The following is a 23,374-nucleotide window of genomic DNA, read 5'->3' as shown; positions in this document are numbered from 1 at the left end:
AGTTAAGAAATTTCATTATTTCACAACTAAAAATGTTCAGATAAATACTAATGTTGAAGCAGCCTTTTCAGTAGCCATTTTACCAGCAGTAGGCCCGTGCTGCCATCTGCACATCATCTGATCTCAAGTATTACGGTTGCACTTACTTCATTTTATCAATGACATTTTAACAGTGGGATGCAGTCAACTATAAAACCACAGTTGTTCTTTACAGCATTTCCAATCATAAACTTGCACTTGCAGCTGCAGTATTTGTATCAAACAGTTAATTAGTGTTTCAGGTGTGACAATTCCTATCTTTAAGTTTCTTCTTTATATGAAAGTTTCACTGACTACATTAGAAAGTAACAAACGGAACAAATCCATCTTGTCGACAGAAAGCGTGTCAAGACAGTATTAATAATCAACAGAAACTTAAGTTACAGTACAGCAGAATTTTAAACCGGAATGCATTATTGCTACATAAATTTCACAGTGTCTACAATTTAATTCAGGGCGCAATTTGCTCGATACTATTTTGGTACCCTCATAAACTAAAAACATTTCAGGCTACACAAGTGATAGTAACAGATCACACATTACTAGCTTGCATTCAACAACCTAAAATAAAATCGGTTCCATTCCATTCTGGCAGACTGGTACAGCAACGGTTTGAGTTATTTCAAATTGAAGAAAAGTCTGGATTGCAAAGTTATTTAATTTCAATAACGCTTTTCGACCTTCTGCGGCATCACCAGATTGTCTACAAAACAAGAAAACAGTCCATTAAGAACAAATAAAGAACGGGGGGGGGGGGGAGGGAGGCTGGGGGCATTCTCCTGTCTAGTACGACTACGCGAGTAAATAAATTAAAACACGTATGAAAACTTACACGAAAGTAACTGGATATGAAGCCCATCCGTCATAGAAACATAAAGAATGAAAGTTGGAACTAATTAAAAGAAAGGCAATACGATAGTAAGCCACCCCGAGTATTAAGGAGACGGGTAAACTTCATCAAATTTCAATAAACCGTTTGCTACTTATAGCACATCAGCAGACACCGCCATAGTAGCATAGCGTAGGACCACGGTTACAAAAGTATAATCGTGGTATCCACTGCGCACGGCACAGTAGGGTGTTTAGTGCTCACACAAATATGTGTACGACAGCCTAGTAAGCACAGACAGCGCTAATGTGGTAAAAGATAACCAGATGTCGCGCAAAACTAGCCATAAGGTGCGTACATGAACATAACACTGTGTAAAACAAATAAATTAAAATGCAAGTATGTAAAACATAATAAGTCATACGAATTACAGTCTACACCAATACATGTTTTCCTGCACCCGAATAGGATTCCACCGACTCCCTTCACGTCTCGTCAGAATTCCCTTAATCATCTTGTCAAGGACATAGTTAAAGAGTAAAGGGGAGAATCCCTATCCCTGTCCAATACTGGTTTTCATCTTGAAGGGCTCTGAAAGCTTTCCTCTGAATTTCACCTTGTATTTTGTGTTGTCTAAGGTGTCATGTCACTCGATTTTATATACAAACGCATCTCCTCCCAAAATTGAATCACTGTTGGTCCGTCTACTGAATCATAGGCTTTCTTGAAGTCTACGAATGTGAGCACGAAATTCTTGCTTCTTCGATTTTGATACGTGATCTAACAACCCTACCACAACAAAGGTCAAAAATTAATTACGATTGTAGTTTTGCGCACGCTGCTAAATATTGCATTTTCGGGCAACAACAAAGTTATATTATGTGGCAGGTGTCATTAGAGCACAGTTAATAAAGTCATTTCTTGAAATAATGGATAAACTAGGCACTCATCTTTTCGTGTTTCCCACGCTGGTCTCGTTGTGAACTCATGGCTCAATCGTCGAAAATCTAGGTAGTGATGATTCCAAGCTCGGATGCAAAGAGGCCTAGGTGTTATTCTGCGATATTCAAAAGTTTTATAGATGTTTTTCATAAATCATTCTTGAAGATTAAACTTTTGCAAGTTAGGACAATGGTGATGTAAGAAAGTAATCAGCACTCCGAATTTAAGTTACACTTCTTTTTTATTACTTTTGTTGCAACATCACTTCACAATATAAAACATACTTGGAAATATCTTCCTCACTGTTAAAGTTCACATTTCATAAACTGACTACAATTTGCGTATTTTCAACATGACGACCAAAGCTTGACTCACTAATAACCGCTTACGCACCCAAAATTCAGAGATACAAGTACGTCAATGATCGTTGTGACAAAAGAAAGAATACACATAAGAATAATATCATTGCAGTATATACATATCGCTGTATCTAAGTACCTCTACATTAATGAAATCAAATCTGAATGTTGTCACAGAAATATGTTAACTATTTTACGGAAACACAGTAGAATAGTGCTGGTATCGAGAGGTTGAGGTGAGGTGCCGTAATGGTTACGTAATTCAAGTACCATTACAGTGATTGCTAGTTTCCTATTCATGATTTATTCCATGCGTTGTTTGTTCATCCTAAGTTACCAAAACTGCCGGGTTCTGATAGTTAAAAGTAATATGTGTGAAAACAAGATTGGGACCTGCTGAGTGGAGAATTTGTTTGTGTGTTTGGGGCGCAGAAGGTGGTCCAGACATTTCACGTGGAGGTGGAGCTCCCTCTGATGGATCCGGCGCTGTGGCAGGATGTGCCCACTCCGCCCCCAACACCGCCTCCCGAGCGGCCCCCATCACCGCCTCCGGCCGAAGGCAAGAAGGGCGATGCAGGTAACTGCAGCAATGTTGTGGAACTCTCGCCAGTCATCATCCAGTAAGATAGCATATAGTATGAATACTTGAGGAGCGGTTTTTTTAAACTTGATAAATGCAACAAATACAGGTTTTCATAAAATTAGTTTTTCTGTTTTCACCTACATAGATATGTTTGAGCATTAAAACTTTTACAGGACTACTAGATCTCACCGACACTAATAAAGCGTTATAATGAAATATGTTAAAATGTATATCATCAGCAACAAAATTCAACTGATGGCAACAACAACTGCTGTTGACTCTATTAGGAAGTGTACGCCCAAGAATGTCAGTACTAGGTCTGCACAAGTCAAGATCAGAAAACGTGTCTGAACTAGTCGTACTGTCGAGACGAAGAATGAAGAGTTGTGGATGAAATTGTAAATTAGAAGTTTGTACTGCAAACACGATAACCTTGGTAAACGTCTTTACTAGTATCACCCAAAACTCAGCAAGTTGTTAAGTTCTTATGAACATGATATCTTGTCGCAATATGTTGAGTGTGCAGCAGAAAACGAAAGAGGATATATTGTTAACATTCACCATAAAGAAATTTTTATTCTAAAAAGACGACAAAATTTACACAGCAGTAACGTGAATAAGTTTAGTAGTCACAAGTTTTTTGACAGAGTAGTTAACAACACTGACATTTTTTCAATAAGGAAGAATTTGACAGGCAATAAGTGTGCAGCAGACAGATCATTACATAATAATGACATAAAATCATAGATTGTAGAGATAAGAAGAAACTTCCTGGCAGATTAAAACTGTGTGCCGAACCGAGACTCGAACTCGGGAGAGCAGTTGCCCGCGAAAGGCAAAGGTCCCGAGTTCGAGTCTCGGTCCGGCACACAGTTTTAATCTGCCAGGAAGTTTCATATCAGCGCACACTCCGCTGCAGAGTGAAAATCTCATTCTAGATAAAAAGAACTTTGAACCACAGTAGGTCAGCAATTTGCTGTGCTACACCTTGATATACACTACATGTATACTCTTTTTTATGCGGGGCCCTGAGGATGGCATAATGAATTGCCGAAACTAGTAGCTAAAATAAAATAAAATAACTTCTCAATTGCGCGGCAGTTAGGCGAATTTTTTTGTTAAATAATCGACCAGCCGCTGTTCATTGTCAACAATGGATCAACAGAGACTAAATTTTTTCCTTCTTCACTTATCCTTTGATATGCTAGATACTCCTTGGAAAGTGGCAGCACGAACAGGCGCTAATTCACCATTCCTTTTTCTAATGCTATACTTCACTGTCACAGTTTTCTTCCTCTTTGCATTTTGGGTGTCCACTACTCTGTGCTGAGTTGAAGAAATATAAAGAAATTTTAACAGAAACTTATTAATGTCACCTGATGATGAAAGTGCGAAATATCTTCATAGCAGAGTTCAGCAGCTTTACATTGCTTCTGTCCTTTAGCGTTTGAAGGTTGAACCACAAGTCTGTAATTGCATTCAGTGATAGCTTCCTTTCTACACTTTTTGCTTTGCGTTTCAGATCGATTAAGCTCTTCTTGAATCAGAGATTTTTTCCCATCGGAAATTTTTTTCACCGGTATGCCGTATTGAGAATCAGAAGAATCATCATCCTTGCTGCTTCCGCTTGCAATACTTCTTTGTTGACGCACACGTGAGCGTCAAGTGAATAGTTAACTAAAAGTAAGCTGGAGGTATTTCGATAACAATGAAGTCTGGTCGAGTAACATGGCTTAAAGCAACCAGTATACTCCATTATTGTTTGCTTGCTGCAAAAAGAGAGCCGAGATACGAGAGAGTAATTAAATTACATTTGTCGACCTTTGCTGTAGCTATAAGAACGCATATATCGTGTTTCGCTAAAACTTTGTGATTTGGGGTGTTCATACAGGAAGCAGTAGTCGGTTTTTGCTAAAACTTAGTTCATGGTTGATGTAAAAGGCCAACATCATGCCAATACCACACCTCACTCAATTTAGAAATATTTTGCATTTACCGCGATTTGAAAAATGCTCCTCAGTTTATCGTTTCCATGTCTTGTGGGTACGAGTTTTCGTAATACTGCATTTTGCCATTATTTCAGTTTACATAGGAGGCATGTTCAGTAAGGAAAAGTCTTGATCCTCTGACGCTCAAAGATGAATATAGTTGCCAGCACTGCGTTAGTGAATAGGATGTTGGCAGTGGAAAGCACTCTCGTTTGTCTCACTTGATTGAAACCCGTTGCAGTGGTATCATGTTGAAATGAATGTGTCTGCATTCCGAATCCCACCAGCTGCTAAGGAAAGAGCATAACCTACTGTAGTTCCTTCTTGCAATAGGAAATGCTCTGTTCTATTTCTGTAACGAAATCAAAACTGTTTATGGAGATGACATGATGAATGTTACTGGCAGAAGGGAGGATGGAAATGGAAACGCCATGTGGTTAAGGCCTCCCGTCGGGTAGACCGTCCGCCTGGTGCAAGTCTTCCGAGTTGCCACCACTACGGCGACTTACGTGTCGATGATGAGGACAACACAACACCCAGTCCCTGAGCGGAGAAAATCTCCGACCCAGCCGGGAATCGAACCCGGGCCGTTAGGTGTGACATTCCGTCGAGCTTTTTCTTTGTTGGCAACCGTAAGTAGCAGATGAATTTCCGAAGTTGAGGGGTAGCTGAATTTTTTGAAGATTCCTAGAGATCGCAGGACGCTCTTTTCAGAAACGTTTCTGCTAAACTAAGCTTCGATCGATTTACTATGATGTCAGAAGAAACCTGCCCGGACTTTAGAGTGTAAACAATAGCTATGATACGAACTACCATGGAACACCACCAAATGTAAAACGTAAAATATCCGTAGGAAGGGCAGCACCAAAAGGAATATTTGTTACTCAGGCAAAGGACAATCAGTCTACAAACGCAGCGCTAATTGGCTTTGTGAGCAGAGACACGATCTTTCTTATACCTTCCTTATAAACGTCTTCCAACACATCGTCCGTTGTGGCCGAGCGGTACTAGGCGCTTCAGTCAGGAACCGCGCTGCTGCTACGGTCGCAGGTTCGAATCCTGCTTCAGTCATGGATGTGTGTCATGTCCTCAAGTTAGTTAGGTTTAAGTCGTTCTAAATGTAGGGGACTGATGACCTCAGATGCTAAGTCCCATAGTGCTTGGAGCCATTTGAACCATCTTCCACCACTTCTTTCGCCCATTCTTTGACGGCATTCATAAACGACTTCAGGAAGGTGAAAAGATGATCAGGACTGTGATGAGGATGGTTCATGGAGCCTCAAGCGAATCTATCCAAGAGTGCGTTGTCGGTGCGGGGACTTTCACTGTTGTGGAGCAACCACATACCGTCTATTAACATTCCCATTGTTTTGTTCTGTACCGCCTGTAACCTCCCCCTCACTTATCGACCTTAATGACAGTGAAAAATTAAACCGCGTGCACCTAATGGAAATTTGGGAAAAGCAATCGTCGCCAAAGTTAATTTGTCGGTAAGGAGGGAGGAAAGGGTTACATCTAAATGAAAGGAAAAATGCAAATGAAATTGGTGGAAATTAATTTTGAGAAAAGAGTAAAATTAATAAAGAAAGTAAATGTGCGGTCGTTACATTAACAATTAATTGACGTTAATTATATATTTGAGATTTGGGGAAAATTACGGTCGCCAGTCCTATGGACAACTACTATAATAACTGAAAATGAAAGATTAATGCACATATAATTAGCACTAAAAGCGTGGCAACTGAAGGTTGACACGTGCTGTGTGAAAACTGAATGTTTGTCAGAAGTAATAAATTTCGCTGCACTCTGACTTAATTTAGCAAAAGAATTAATAAAACCGGAAAATTGAAAGTTAATTTAGTGATTGAAATTAATAGTGAACTTTGTTTCTGAAGCACTACGAAATTCAATAAAATAAGGTTAGTCTTGGGCTACCTCAACAATCATTTCAAAAGCTACTTGAATCTACGCAATTTAGAAATAAGAGATTTAACTTTGAACTTGAATTAAATGACTCTGAACAATTAACAATAGTAAAATTTAGTACGTACCAAGCTGAGCTGCAGTCACGGGTAAGCTAAAATATGGTAACAAAACTAGCACTCTTAATTTGTGCTTGTGTAATCTAAATATTGTAGCCAGCTATGAATACTTTAACTGAACTTTGAAATTAAAGAAGTAAAATGGAATGACATTACTTTAATGCTGGCGTTTGAATTTCAATGACACTCGTGTTCATTCCGGAAAAGGAAGGGACCCTGCTTGGTAATGCAATTGGGACAATGAGCAACAAAGGTTCATGCTACGTTGCTGTAATTTTGTGAGACAAATTGGACGGTTTGAAAAGTTGAGGTCTGCCATACAGTTCTAAAACTTCACGTGCTTCCAGTCTTCCTTGTTGGTCGTTCGGGGAGGTGGCGACAGTCACTCATTGTCGGCCGTCGCTGTTGCAGAAGTTGGATGTTGGAGCGCCTTCTTCTCGACATGGTCACCAGGCGAAACGGGCTCTTGATGCGCGCCAGCTAATGTTTCCCGTCCGCGACACTGTGTCAGAAACTATCATAGCAAGTCGAGCGCAATTACATGCTGCCAAACCCCGAAAGCGCGGCAACTCGCGGGAGCGTCACACAACACACCTGCTCCACCGCCCTACTCCAGCCAGACTCCCTCTGCCCACGCTCCATGGGACAGAGTTAACACTACCAAAGATCTTAAACACTTTGGTTCTCCACACGACCTATCGATGTAATCGTTTGATAGGATGGTTTTCCCTAGGCCAGACGCAGCGTAAAAATGCAAATAATATTTCCAAAACAAACCAATTATACATCGACATAAATGCATATATATATAGTAAAACAATTACAATATATAAAGACACAGAAATCTTATATCTTCAGGTAACAAAATAAGGAAAAAATTTATAGTACAATAGATGGAAATAGGAGGATATGCATTTCCGGCTTTTTATGTTACTTCCTGGGGAAAAAAATTAATGAGGAGAATCACTTTCGGTCCCAGAAGACAGAGGCCATGATTATTTTGGGCCGAAACAAAGGTTTTGTATTTTTATGCTAATGATGAGGTGGGGTGTAGCTGCTGTCCTGACTCAGGTATGCAGTGGACTACCACATTTCGTCGCCAGTCGCTACACAGCCAAGGAATTGTTCATCTTCCAGTTCGAAGTGATCGAGAAATTCCCATGAAGATGCGATTCTGTTGACTTTATGTCGCTCTATGAGCTGTTTTAGTTTCCCTCTCGCTCATAGTTTAGAAAAGCGAGCGTTCAAGTGTTCCAGCAAAGATTTCATGCAGAAGAAATATGGAGATATTTGGAAACATAACGTTCGTCTTATCCAAGGTCAATCGGTAGTGTCATAAATCATATCTTCGACCTTGTTCACCATCTCATCACTCATAACTGAGGAACGCCCGATCCTTTGTTCATAATTATCGTCCCTTTTTGCTAGCTTTAAACTCGCGGCACCATTTGTGATCAAATTTAAAGAGCTACTCAGTGCTCAGACAGCAGGGGAGTCAGGTATTGGCTTTAACGGAGGGAAGTGAGATCTTTTAGTGTTATTTGGGATGTGAAGCTGTGTGATAGTTTTTAAGTGGTTCTGCTTCATCGATCGCTAGTTTTGGGATCCAGAGGAATTGATCATACTAGTAATTGGGTGACTGGATGCAGGGGGAAGTCCTGTTCAGGATTCCTTTTGACGATTCCAAAGTCGAAGCAGCCATTTGAGAGACTATTTTTTAAAGCTGAACGCCGTAGAGTTTCAAAGAGATTTACTAAAGACAGGAACAGTTCATAGAGCCAACAAATGGTGTATGTCCACCAGTCCAGATACGGAACTGGGGTATGTAATCAAACAGCAACACAGCTAAAAAGAGTGATTCGTGGTCGAATACTAACTGAGTTAGCTGGTGATTCCTATTAATATAATTTTATGTCTACGGTGGTAAGAGAGGTGAATGCAAGACCAGTAATATATTGTTTTTTCACTGACAATGTGATAATCACGTTGTGCAGCGGAAGAGCGTGCGACGGCCATCGTCCGTAAAATATGGAGGATGACAGGTAGCGTTCTTCTTAGAACCACACAGAGGAAAGGAGCAGTCCATGTATGGTTAACTTCAACTTTGTAGTGCTTTTCGTATACGCCAGCGTGATCGCGCAGTAATTCAAACTCTAGACCCTTTACGACAGGGGCAGTATTAAAATCCGCCACGGCCGTTCGGATTTTACTGGTTTTCGTAGTTAACATCAAACAAAGAGCATTGCTTTAATAGTGGCACAGCCTATGTCTCCGCACACGCTACCTTAAAAAAACAAGTGATTTTTATCGAATGATTTGCTAGGAATAATGGTCTATCACTAAAGCGCGCGCCTTGAAACCGAGAAGTAGCGGGATCGAATCCCGGTGAGATACGGATTTTTCAGTCTGCGCTTTAACCTAGCCTTCACCTCTCAACGCTGTGAGAAGTCCCCAAATAACATGTGGCTCAGATTCCACGTTAAACTGTAGATTACCACTCCCTGGATGGGCGACTGGGCAGACTAGCGACACATAAGTTGAAGTGGCGTCCAATAGAAAGTCGTGTACCATGCCACTGAGCCACACGAAATTATTACTATCTAATGATCCTAATGATCTTGATATCGAACGATTGTTACCTTCCTCACATTTCATGTGGTAAATAATAAGGGATCATTCATTTTTCTCTCCTATTCAGAACAAAATTATCACCACCTCATGTAACAAATTTTTGAAAGGTAAACAGAAGTAAACGAAACAGTTTTAAAATATTCGATTTTTATAAGATAAACTTTTGTAATTGTGTGATAGCGTCGCAGGCATACACTGATGACCCTTATGAGATGTATTCATCTGCTTTCTTTTCCACTGGTGAATGTCGGTGAACGAAATAATCCTTGGTATCAGTTTATCGTTCTCACAGAAAGAGATGAAAGAAATTTGTAGATTACATATGAATAATTTATATTCTCCATATTATGGTGAAATTCCTTGGACCTAATGCCAGATTTTCATTTCATGTCTTTTTCGTTGTTAACAAATAGGTGTCTGACACCTCAAACGTGAACAAACGTCGGCGTTTTTTGTTTCCTAATTCGGCTGCTTCTCTCGTACTTTATCACTGGGAACATATGTTTGATAGAGCTAACCTTTCTGAGACTGATTTCTATTCCTGTGCGAAACTACTCGTAACGGAATATAATTACACTTCAGAGATATGTATTGCTAGTTTTAATTCGTACTGTTCGTATAACGTCTGCAACGGCAACGAAAAAAGGTGACGCAGATGCGAGAGTGGAATCCTGATCTCGATAACTTTGCTTTGGTATCTAATTCCGTACCCGTTATTTGATGTTTTCCTTCACTGTGCCGAGTTCTCATTGAGTGAATGGGCAATTCCCGTTTTATGTGGGAAGAAATTATCAAAAGACTAGATAATTTAAAAGTCGAAATTAATGAATAACCATTACTATTCTTTCTGTAGAAATGGAGTTCATGGTTTACATACAAGGATGGGAAAGGAAATCGACTGACTCCTTTACAAGGAACCAACCGATAAGCTGCTGTCATATAAATGTGGGTGGCTGAATGGGAATATGAACCCTTATTCTCTAGAATGTGAGTCTAATAGCTTAACCACTGTACCACAGTGTTCGGTATATTAGTTTTAAAATTCTATTCTATGTTCAAAATATCGCTTGGAAACAAACAGGGTTAGCATTAGACTATTAGACACAGTATGAGAGAATAGCTTAAGGCGAGAGTGCTCCTTGCTTTTCTAAGATTTCTCCCGAATAAACAAGAATACCAGTGATCACTTCTGACGGAATTGTTAAGTGCGTTAAACGTGTTGAGTACGAAAGGTAGTTACAAAAAATTTCACTTCGATCGTTATTTGTCATTTGAATTCCGTTTTTCAGTTTACTGCATAAATGTTGCCTCTGTTTAAGAAATTTAGCAAGTCTTGCATGAAGTATTTCTTATGAAAGAGCGGCTGTGACAAACATTTGTGCATTCTGCACGGTCCAGCCACCACCACCTATGTTCGACGTCAATGTACGATAACGACTCACAGACTGTAGGTAGCAGCACTAGCAATGGAGAGTGTATAAACCGTGTCGGAGAACGCGGAAAACAGTGCAGTTGTTGGGCCAAGGCTGAAAGCATCCCCGAAACAGCTAAATTTGTAATCTCCTCGTCTGTTGCCGTGGTTAAAGCATACTGTCTATGGGAAAATGGCGGCATCCAAATCCGGCGCCGAGGCAACTGCACCACAAGTCATAGATGACGAGGTGAAGGACGTCTGTGCCTCTCCGGCCGAACTTGGGGTCTGGACCCCTCCACAATCCTCCACACTTATAAATCTCTCATCCACCCCATCCTTTGTTATGCTCACCCCGTGTGGATATCCGCCCCTCCCACCTACTTTTTTTTTTTTTTTGGTCATCAGTCTACTGACTGGTTTGATGCGGCCCGCCACGAATTCCTTTCCTGAGCTAACCTCTTCATCTCAGAGTAGCACTTGCAACCTACGTCCTCAATTATTTGCTTGACGCATTCCAGTCTCTGTCTTCCTCTACAGTTTTTGCCCTCTACAGCTCCCTCTAGTACCATGGAAGTCATTCCCTCATGTCTTAGCAGAAGTCCTATCATCCTGTCCCTTCTCCTTATCAGTGTTTTCCACATATTCCTTTCCTCTCCGATTCTGTGTGGAACCTCCTCATTCCTTATCTTATCAGTCCACCTAATTTTCAACATTCGTCTATAGCACCACATCTCAAATGCTTCGATTCTCTTCTGTTCCGGTTTTCCCACAGTCCATGTTTCACTACCATACAATGCTGTACTCCAGACGTACATCCTCAGAAATTTCTTCCTCAAATTAAGGCCGGTATTTGATATTAGTAGACTTCTCTTGGCCAGAAATGCCTTTTTTGCCATAGCGAGTCTGCTTTTGATGTCCTCCTTGCTCCGTCCGTCATTGGTTATTTTACTGCCTATGTAGCAGAATTCCTTAACTTCATTGACTTCGTGGCCATCAATCCTGATGTTAAGTTTCTCGCTGTTCTCATTTCTGCTACTTCTCATTACCTTCGTCTTTCTCCGATTTACTCTCAAACCATACTGTGTACTCATTAGACTGTTCATTCCGTTCAGCAGATCATTTAATTGTTCTTCACTTTTACTCAGGATAGCAATGTCATCAGCGAATCGTATCATTGATATCCTTTCACCTTGTATTTTAATTCCACTCCTGAACCTTTCTTTTATTTCCAACATTGCTTCCTCGATGTACAGATTGAAGAGTAGGGGCGAAAGGCTACAGCCTTGTCTTACACCCTTCTTAATACGAACACTTCGTTCTTGATCGTCCACTCTTATTATTCCCTCTTGGTAGTTGTACATATTGTATATGACCTGTCTCTCCCTATAGCTTACCCCTACTTTTTTCAGAATCTCGAACAGCTTGCACCATTTTATATTGTCGAACGCTTTTTCCAGGTCGACAAATCCTATGAAAGTGCCTTGATTTTTCTTTAGCCTTGCTTCCATTATTAGCCGTAACGTCAGAATTGCCTCTCTCGTCCCTTTACTTTTCCTAAAGCCAAACTTATCGTCACCTAGCGCATTCTCAATTTTCTTTTCCATTCTTCTGTATATTATTCTTGTAAGCAGCTTCGATGCATGAGCTGTTAAGCTGATTGTGCGATAATTCTCGCACTTGTCAGCTCTTGCCGTCTTCGTAATTGTGTGGATGATGCTTTTCCGAAAGTCAGATGGTATATCGCCAGACTCATATATTCTACACACCAACGTGAATAGTCGTTTTGTTGCCACTTCCCCCAATGATTTTAGAAATTCTGATGGAATGTTATCTATCCCTTCTGCCTTATTTGACTGTAAGTCCTCCAAAGCTCTTTTAAATTCCGATTCTAATACTGGATCCCCTATCTCTTCTAAATCGACTCCTGTTTCTTCTTCTATCACATCAGACAAATCCCTCATAGAGGCTTTCAATGTATTCTTTCCACCTATCTGCTCTCTCCTCTGCATTTAACAGTGGAATTCCCGTTGCACTCTTAATGTTACCACCGTTGCTTTTAATGTCACCAAAGGTTGTTTTGACTTTCCTGTATGCTGAGTCTGTCCTTCCGACAATCATAGCTTTTTCGATGTCTTCACATTTTTCCTGCAGCCATTTCGTCTTAGCTTCCCTGCACTTCCTATTTATTTCATTCCTCAGTGACTTGTATTTCTGTATTCCTAATTTTCCCGGAACATGTTTGTACTTCCTTCTTTCATCAATCAACTGAAGTATTTCTTCTGTTACCCATGGTTTCTTCGCAGCTACCTTCTTTGTACCTATGTTTTCCTTCCCAACTTCTGTGATGGCCCTTTTTAGAGATGTCCATTCCTCTTCAACTGTACTGCCTACTGCGCTATTCCTCATTGCTGTTATCTATAGCTTTAGACAACTTCAAGTCTATCTCGTCATACTTCCGTATCCCATTTCTTTGCGTACTGATTCTCCCTGACTAATCTCTTTAACTTCAGCCTACTCTTCATCACTACTACATTGTGATGTGAGTCTATATTTGCTCCTGGGTATGCCTTACAATCCAGTATCTGATTTCGGAATCTCTGTCTGACCATGATGTAATCTAATTGAAATCTTCCCGTATCTCCCGGCCTTTTCCAAGTATACCTCCTCCTCTTGTGACTCTTGAACAGGGTATTCGCTATTACTAGCTGAAACTTGTTACAGAACTCAATTAGTCTTTCTCCTCTTTCATTCCTTGTCCCAAGCCCATATTCTCCTGTAACCTTTTCTTCTACTCCTTCCCCTACAACTGCATTCCAGTCGCCCATGACTATTAGATTTTCGCCCCACTTTAAACTGCATTACCCTTTCAATATCCTCATACACTTTCTCTGTCTGTTCATCTTCAGCTTGCGACGTCGGCATGTATACCTCAACTATCGTTGTCGGTGTTGATCTGCTGTCGACTCTGATTAGAACAACCCGGTCACTGAACTGCTCACAGTAACACACCCTCTGCCCTACCTTCCTATTCATAACGAATCCTACACCTTTTATACCATTTTCTGCTGCTGTTGATATTACCTGATACTCATCTGACCAGAAATCCTTGTCTTCCTTCCACTTCACTTCACTGACCCCTACTATATCTAGATTGAGCCTTTGCATTTCCCTTTTCAGATTTTCTGGTTTCCCTACCACGTTCAAGCTTCTGACATTCCACGCCCCGACTTATAGAAGGTTATCCTATCGTTGATTATTCAATCTCTCATGGTAACCTCCCCCTTGGCAGTCCCCTCCCAGAGATCCGAATGGGGGGCTGTTCCGAAATCTTTTGCCAATGGAGAGATCATCATGACACTTCTTCAGATGCAGGCCACATGTCCTGTGGATACACGTTACGTGTCTTTAATGCAGTGGTTTCCATTGCCTTCTGCGTCCTCATGTCGTTGATCATTGCTGATTCTTCAGCCTTTAGGGGCAATTTCCCACCCCTAGGACAAGAGAGTGCCCTGAACCTCTATCCGCTCCTCCGCCCTCTTTGACAAGGCCGTTGGCAGAATGAGGCTGACTTCTTATGCCGGAAGTCTTCGGCCGCCAATGCTGATTATTTATCAAAATTTAGGCACTGGCGGGGATCGAACCCGGGACCAAAGACGATTTGATTATGAATCAAAGACGGTACCCCTATACCATGGGTCCCACCTACTATAAGTCTCTTAAAATCCTTCAATGCCATGCGCTTCGCCTCGCCTATCGTATACGCCTCCCCTCCCCCATGCGGAGCCTTTACTCCTTGATCACTTTCCCGCACCTCCTCCTTTTCCTTGAACAGATATGGATCCTCTACACCTTCCACAAACTCAATCCTCGCCACCCACTTGTCCCTCCCATCCTCTCCCACCCCATCCCACTGTTGCGCCTATACTCTTGCGTCGCACCTGCTCTCCATCTTCACATTCTCCCACCCATGCCCAAGGTGGCTTCCGCCAACTCCCCCTTCCTGAAGATGTCCTCGTTCCGTCCATCTACCCTTCCTATCAGCTGTAATCCTCCCCTTCCTTTCCTACCTTCCCCCTTTTTCCTCCAGGGCTCCCACTCTCCTTCCTCACCTTCCTTTCTCCCTCTCCCTCCTCTCTCCCAGTTCTCCCACTTCCTCCCCCCTCCCCATGCTTCCACACCTGACCCTTCCCTCTCCTTTCCCCTCACCCTTCCTTTCTCCCATTGGCTTCTTCTCCCCCTCCTTCCCCTCCTGCCTGTCTCCTGCACCCACTGGCAGCCCCCCTCCCCCCCCAAATCTCCTCAGTATATTCAGTGCGCTGAAGATCATCACCAATGTTCTACAGTGTTCTCTTAAAAGTGCGTCAGTGCTCTTCTTCAGTGTGCTCCTTCGTTTGCTGTGAAAATGTTTGTCTCTGTTTGTGGGCACTGCTGAACTTACTTGTATAACCAGTGCCTTCCACGAACACCTTCATGTCATTTCTTATGTATGTCTCCTGTTTTTCCATTCAAGTATGTCTGTTTTTCTGTCTCCATGTTTACTCTCTGTTTTTCTGTGGCCGAAGAGCGGCATAGATAGGCTGCTGCCGGCCTACCTTTTGTAAGGCATTAAAATAACAATAAAGAAGAATAAAAGACGTCTGTGGAGATGTGCATGGGCAAATACATGTGCAGCTTTTGAGCAAATGACGGTCCACATGGACCAAGGGGCTACTGACAGTGAGTGCTCAACGGCTGGCCAGCAAACATTGCTGCGAATGGGCCTAATGCTTCATACATCCATGCTGATTGATATTCATCGGCGAAGAAGGATGGAACTTGCACAGCAGTACCGCAGCTGCACATCCATTGAGTGGCGGCAGGTAGCCTTTTCAGATGAATCACGTTTAATGCTCCATCGGACAGATGGCCACTGCTGTGTACGGTGTGAAACGTCGGAAAGCAAACGCCATGCAACAGTTATAGTTTCGGAAATGATTGTGTGTTATTCGCTGGGTGATCTCATCATTCTGGAACGCAAAGTGGATCGACACAAGTATGCGTCTATCCTTGGGGATCATGTCCACCACTACATACAGTTCGTTTTTTCTTGGTATGAAGGCATCTACCAGCAAGACAGTAAAACGTGTCACACAGCTTGCAATACACGTGCGTGGTTCGAAGAGCACAAGGATGAGTATACCGTATTTCCCAGCCCATCAAACGCTCCAAAATTAAACCAGATGGATAATCCGTGGGACCACATCGATCAGACTGTTGGCGCCATGGATCCTCAACCAAGAAACCTAGCACAGCACCGAGCTAGGTGGTGCACTGGTTAGCACACTGGACTCGCATTCAGGAGGACGACGGTTCAATCCCGCGTCCGGCCATCCTGATTTAGGTTTTCTGTGATTTCCCTAAATCGCTCCAGGCCAATTCTGGGATAGTTCCTTTGAAAGGGCATGGCCAATTTCCTTCCCCGTCCTTCCCTAATCTGATGAAACTGATGACCTCGCTGTTTGGTCTCTCCCCCCAAACAATCCAACAATCCAACCCAACCCCTAGCACAGCTGGCCACAGCACTGGAATCGTCATGGCTTCACATTGTTAGCATCTGCCAGAAACCCATTGACTCACTTCCCGCACGTCCCACAGCAATCCGGGCTGCAAAGCGTGGTATATCTGGTTTTTGATGCGTGGTCACATCAGTGTGACTGGACAGTGTATATACTGCAGCGCATACAGTCCAATCCCAACAACATGCTTTTTCTCCATAAACACTGTTCCTCACATCGTTCATCCACTTGACTGTTGGTGATATGCCAGCGGGGATGCAAGTTAAGGCAAGACCTCATTCCTCTTACCAAAAGTAACAAATGCTATCTGGAACTAATAACAAACATATTCATAGTATTGCAGCACTGTTGAATACTGCACGAGAATGCAAGCCTTGGAACAGCGGTATTAGGACAACAGGCTAAGGCGATGGATTAGTCTCACCATACCTAGTTTGAGTTGCGTCTTTTGTCTCTAATGTTCCACCAAACACAAGTACATCTACAACGAATCGCGTTTCTTTAGAAAGGAACAATAACAATAATAATAATCATTGTGGTACACTCCTGGCAAGGCGTAATTGCGGTACACTGCCTGACAAAAAAGTGAAGCACCCAGAAGATATGGATGTCAATGTAAATTCGTACACGTCCACATTATCAGCAGATATGTGAATGTTTCGAGTCGCAGTTCTCTGTAACAGGTAAAACGGCCATCATAGTACATTAGTGTTGTTACCAGGCGTGGTAGCGTGTATAACACTTCTGGCCACCACAAGAGAAGCACACCATAACCCATTCACTTATGCATCTGCCGTTAGAGAACAAGTGATGAACTCACTGTACCATTCTGTGTCTGGTCGGAGACTACCAGCAGCCGGACTAGGGAATTGCCGTGCCATGCGTAGGCTGCCGTTGACACCACAACACAAACAGCTGAGTTTGGAGTGGGACAGTGACTGGGAAGCATGGACTGTGATAAACTGCGTCGCATTGTGTTCAGTGATGAATTCCAGTTCTGCGCTGCCCCGAACGACCATCATTGGCGAATATAGCGGCGACCCACGGAGAGCTTCCATTCTTTCAATGTTTTGGAGAGGCACAGCTCTGTTGTTCTAGCAGTCATGGTGTGGGGAGACATCGGGTATGCCATCAGGTCACGGCTGGTACTGACTGAGGGAACTCTAAGGGTAAAATGGTCGTCGCGAACAGCATTCGTCCTCTAGTCGTATCTCTCATGCTACAGTATTGCGGTCCTATTTTCCAACAGGACACAGGCGTCTCTGAACTGTGTGCGTGATGTTGAGGTGCTCCCATGACTAGCAAGACCCCAGATCTGTCACCAATAGAACGTATATTAGACCAACGCAGTCGTCATCTTCCTCCCAGTGCCAGTATACAGATTATCAAGGACCAGTAAATGAGGAGAGTTTGCTTTTTGAAACGCTTTCGAATGGAGGCAGTGCATGCATCCAGACTAGGAGGAGTGCAGTGTCATACTGATAAATGGGTTGATATTGCCTAGTTCTTTGTAAATTTTACTAGATTTAGTAATCACTTCAACAATATCAGGTATCCTTTCAACCCGTGAAGTTTCATTTCGTTTACTCCTCCACTCCTGGGTCCTTCACGTTTTTTGTCGGGCAGCGTATAACAAGGAATCGTGAATCAGTACATTTATGCACGTATTGCAAATGCTCTTTATATTACTGAAAGCAGGCATAGTCCTGCATGACTTTACTCCTATATGTGCATGAATGATTTATAAATAAATAATAATTCAGCACGATTGCCTTTGCCACTGTAGCCCCCTTCCATCCTGCTATGTCAGCAGCACGTATAGCCAGTCCATGTGGAGGAGCTGTTATGTACCCATATGGCTGATCCCCCTGACAACACAGGGATCACACTGCTGATACCTGAGTTGTTCCCTCCCCATGTATGCCAAGGAGTGGTTGCTTATCTTCTTGGAGCATCGGAAGTTCAGGCAATGGCCGCCGTGCCAGATGGCCCTTGATGGGCTAGGTAGCGCCCATGGAGGGAGCCCCTGGTCGGAGTGGGTTGTATTAGGGCGGATGCTTGGCGCATGAAGCATATCAAGCTGCAAAAATCTGGCCGTTCTCAAACAGCCGTCTCTTCGAATGGTGAAGGATCATTGAATGCTGCTTCTATGACCCAACATCCTTCCCTTCCCTGGCTACACCATGGGAGGAGGCCCAGGCTCGCTGTCTTGGGATGAAACCCTTTCCTAGTTACCTCGTCTGTACTAGGACGGATGGGGACACATTCACCGCCACAAAGCCATTGTTTTTCATGGAAAATGTTGAGTACAAGTTTGGTGAAATGGAGTCTCTTAGTAAGATGTGTTCAGGCTCCCTGTTGATCAAAGCTGCTTCTGCCACCCAATCCTCAGCTCTTCGCGCCTATGATCGTCTTGGCACTGTCCCAGTGATTATCACTCCTCACCAATCTCTGAATATGGTCCAGGGAGTAATTTTTCGTAGGAACCTCATACTGTGAACTGATGAGGAACTCCGGGCTAATCTGGAGTGGTGTGGCATTCATTTTCTTCAACGTGTCCAGACGGGTCGCAAAGACAACCGCACCAATACTAGTGCCTTCATTCTGGCTTTGAGAGGGATACCCTCCCAGAGAATGTCAAGGTTATATGCTACAGATGTGATGTGAAGCCATACATCCCTCCACCTATGCAGTGCTTTTGGTGCTTCTGTTTTGCGCGTATGTCTTCCCACTGTATGGTGCACCCTTTTGTGTGGTGACTGACCACCCACTCCATAAGGGAAGCCTCTGTGTTCTGCCACCTGTGTGTGTCAATTGTGCTGACCGCCACTCCCCTCACGCGCGGGATTGCCTGGCTTACAAGTTAGAAAAAATATCCAAGAATACCAGTCCCTGGATCGCATGTCTTAGCCGAGGCTCGCCAAAAGTATGAGAGACTCCATCCCATGTCACTATCTTCAGCTTTTTCCTTTCTTACTTCATTTCCTCCACCTCTCTGGTCCTTACCCGAGCCCCACACTTCTCTCCCCTGCCCCTCTCCTGCAATTCCCACGACTTTCTATCAGGTAGCTGCTCCTCCTCCCCAGCTGAAGAAGGGCCCTTTTCTTCGGCATCTGCCGGCAATTGCGCTCCCTTCTGGGACCCATCTCCCTGGCGTCTCTCAGACCAGAAGACTCTTATCACCACTTGACCACGAGGAGCACCATCTGTGCACCTGGGGTCGCCCACTCCCTTTTGGTTCCAGGGCTTGCAGAAGGCTGTACTCTCCCTGTGCCCTGCCCTCCCCCACCTCAGAAGGAGAAGAAGAAGAAACACAAATCCCCAGAAGAGGCACCCCCGGTGCCCCAGAGGTGCCATCTTGCAACCTGAATCTGACATCTTATTTATGGATGTCACCCCATCATTGTCAGTGACCGAGTGACCTGACCTTCTCCTCAGCTTCTTCATGTCTACCTTGGACTCTCACCACACGATCATCCAGTGGAATTGAAACAGATACTATCGTCACCTACCAGAAATTCAACGTCTTGTCTCCTCCTATTCTGTGTTCTGTCTTGTTCTTCAAGAAATGCATTTCTGTGATGACCACTCTCCAACATTTCATGGTTATGGGGCTTTCTGTCGAAACCGTGCTTTCCCTGGGGCAGCATCTGGTGGGGTCTGCACTTTGGTTTGCTCCATTGTCAATAGTGACTGGATCCCCTACATACCAACTTGGAGGCGATAGTGGTTCGACTGCAAACAACTCCAGCAATCACTATTTGCAATGTCTACCTCCCTCCAGGTAGCCACTTCCTTACAATGCACTGTCTGCCTTAATCCAACAACTTCCGCCCCCATTTCTCCTCCTTGGGGACTTCAGTGCCCACCATCCAGTGTGGGACTGTGACACTTCAGTGGATAGGGGTATCCTAATTGACCCACGTATCATGGACCTCGATTTGTGTCTCTTCAATGATGGTTCCCCTACCCAATTCAGTGCTGCTCATGGCACCTCTGCTATCGATCTCACAATCTCCTCCTCTGCCCTCGTGGCTTCCCTACATTGGTCATCCCATGATGACCTTTATGACAGTGGTCACCTTCCAGTGATTGTATCGTTCCCCTGCTGCTGCCAGGCAGACAGGCCCCCACATTGGGCATTCTGCACAGCCAGTTGGCTTTGATATACGTCTACTGCGAACTTTGACACCTCCCTCTCGAATTCCATTGATGTAGTCATGCAAGGCATCTCTGCCACTATTCTCCATGCTGCTGGCATTGCTGTACCCCTATCCACAGGTCCCCCTCATCGTCGACCAGTACAGCGGTGGACCAAGAATGTCACAGGCGCTGTCCAGGACCGCTGAAGGACGCTGCAGCTATTTAAGCGACATCCATCACAGACCAACCTCCTCTCTTTTAAGCATCTCGTTACCTTATTAGGCAGAGTAAAAAGGTATGCTGGAAGCGCTATGTTTCCTCCCTGGGGACGTATGCCCCTCCATTGCATGTTTGGCCCAAGCTCCGTATCCTTCTGGGCTGCCAGTGACAGTCAACTGTCCACAGTCTGAAACTCCAAGGTGCTTTGTGCACTGATCCATTGGTCCTCGCAGAACACTTCACAATGCACTTTGCGACGGCATCGTCGTCCTCTTCCTACCCTACTACCTTTCTTTGCCAGAAACGCAGAGTTGAACAGACGCCCCTCTGTTTGATCCTGCACCATGGTGAGCCCTATAATGCACCCTCCATTGAATGGGAATTGGTGTGGGCTCTAATCTCTTCACAAAACACAGCCCCAGACCCAGTTTCCATCCACAACCAGATGATCCAACACTCGGACATTCCTCAGAGGCAACATCTCCTCAGGGTCTTCAACCACATTTGGCTCACAGGTGCTTTTCCGTCACAATGTCGAGACAGTATAGTTATCCCCATCCTTCATCCTGGGAAAAACCCAACATCTGTAGACAGCTACCGCCTAATTAGCCTGATGAATGTATTTTGTAAACTGCTCGAAACTATGGTCTGCTTCAGATTATGTTGGAATCTCAGGGCCTTTTGTCCCTATGTCAGCGTGGCATGAGGGCAGGGCCATCTCCAATGACCATTTACTCCGATTGTAATCAGACATCTGACAGGCTTTTACTCACTGCCAGTACCTTGTCGCGGTCTTCTTTGACCTACATAAGGTGTATGACATGGCTTGGCGCCATCACATTTTAGTTACCCTCCATGACTGGGGCTTCTGTGGTCCCCTTCTGATTTTTATCTGTGAGTTTTTCTCTCACCAGCTCTTTCTGGTTCGAGTTGGCACTCCACTCAGCGCCCCTCAGATTCAGTAAAATGGCATCACACAGGATTCTGTGCTGATTGTCACACTCTTCCTCATTGCCATCAATGGGCTTGTGACATCTGTTGGGCCTCTGGTTACCCCAGCATTGTATGTCGACGGTTTTTGCATCCAGTGCAGCTTCCATTTGGTAGCATCTGCTGGGCGTCAGCTTCAAGGCACCATCTGACGGGCTTCTGCGTTGGCCACCGCCCATGGCTTCCAGTTTCCTCCTTCCAAAACGCGGGTTATACATTTTTGTCGTTGACCCACAGTACACCCTTATCCAGAACGTTATTTAGGCGATCAGCTCCTCGATGTTGTAGCACAGTCCCGTTTCTTGGGCCTTATTATTAATAACAAGCTGACATGGCTGCCCCACATTCGCCACCTAAAGACTAAATGTATGTGGAAGCTTAATGCTCTCTACCTCCTGGCCTACACATCATGTGGTGCAGACTGTTCCACTCTTCTCTATCTTTATTGTCCTCTGGTATTGTCCTGACTAGATTATGGTAGTGGGTTTATGGCTCAACAGCTCCTTCCACTTTGAAACTCCTTGACCCTGTCCATCATTGTGGGGTGTGTCTGGCCATTGGTGACTTTCGCACTAGTCCTGTTGATAGTCTCCTCACAGAAGCGGGGATTCCCGTTCTACACGTCCGACGGAACCAAGTCCTTGTTTCTTACACAGTCGCCATTCCCCAATTCCATGCCCATGCTGTGTACCCTGTGCTCTTCACCAATGAGGGATGTCTCCCTGCTAACTAACACCTGCCCATGAGTGGGATTGCTAGTTGTCATGCGTCTCACTTCACTGCCACGATCTCCATCTCCACTCACTGGGCTGCACCCCATGTGTTTTTCCCATACCCCTCCTTGGATGGCGCCTAGACCATGGATTAGGACCGATTTATTCCAGGGTCCTAAGGTCTCTGTCGCTCCTGTGGTTTTCTGGCGTCTTGTATGGGCATCCTTGCAGAGTTCCAAGATGCCACCATCTTTTACACTTAAACCTAAATTCCTCCCGAACAGGCCATGATGGCCCATCGGTACCGACCGGCCGCCGTGTCATCCTTAGCCCATAAGCGTCACTGGATGCGGATATGGAGGGACATGTGGTCAGCAACCCGCTCTCCCGCCCATATGTCAGTTTTCAAGACTGGAACGAAGTAGCTCCTCAATTTGCCTCACAAGGGCTGAGCCCACCCCACTTGCCAACAGCACTCTGCATGTTTTGCACTGATGGTTCTAAGACAATCGATAAGGTGCGATACGCTTTCACATCTCCTACAGGCTGTGAACACATTTATTGCCGGGATCATGTAGTGTGTTCACAGCAGAGCTTCTAGCCATTCACAGAACCCTCCTTTTTTTCTCAGGCCTCCCTACACAATGTTTTAATTTGTTCAGACTACATGAGAAGCGTGCAGGCTATTGACCGATGATAATCTCCTCACCCTCTGGTCTCTGCTATCCATGACCTTTCTGCCCTTAAGCATGCCGCCTATTCAGTCGTCTTTCTCTGGGTCCCAAGTCATGTGGGCATCCCAGGAAATGAACTGGCTGACCGTTTGGCTAGAGAAGCAGATACTTATCCCCCATTTCCTTTCATGATTCCAGCTGCTGATGTACGGATCTTCGTCAGATCGCTTTTTGCCCAAATATGGAATGCCAT

At 44.1% G+C, this 23,374-nt stretch overlaps 1 protein-coding gene across 1 annotated transcript in view; it reads left to right on the top strand.

The window, feature by feature from the left end:
• The window catches only part of LOC124798838 (leucine-rich repeat-containing protein 43-like), a 90,161-nt gene that overhangs the window by 21,278 nt on the left and 45,509 nt on the right, over positions 1 to 23,374 (top strand). Inside the window, exon 3 of the mRNA XM_047262369.1 lies at positions 2,602 to 2,746. Coding sequence (XP_047118325.1) covers positions 2,602 to 2,746 — 145 coding nt within the window. The remainder of the gene's footprint in view (positions 1 to 2,601; positions 2,747 to 23,374) is intronic.

The sequence above is a fragment of the Schistocerca piceifrons genome, chromosome 5 (genome assembly GCF_021461385.2).
Source record: "Schistocerca piceifrons isolate TAMUIC-IGC-003096 chromosome 5, iqSchPice1.1, whole genome shotgun sequence".
Taxonomy (NCBI): Eukaryota; Metazoa; Arthropoda; class Insecta; order Orthoptera; family Acrididae; genus Schistocerca; species Schistocerca piceifrons.
This window is presented reverse-complemented; position numbering and strand designations above follow the sequence as displayed.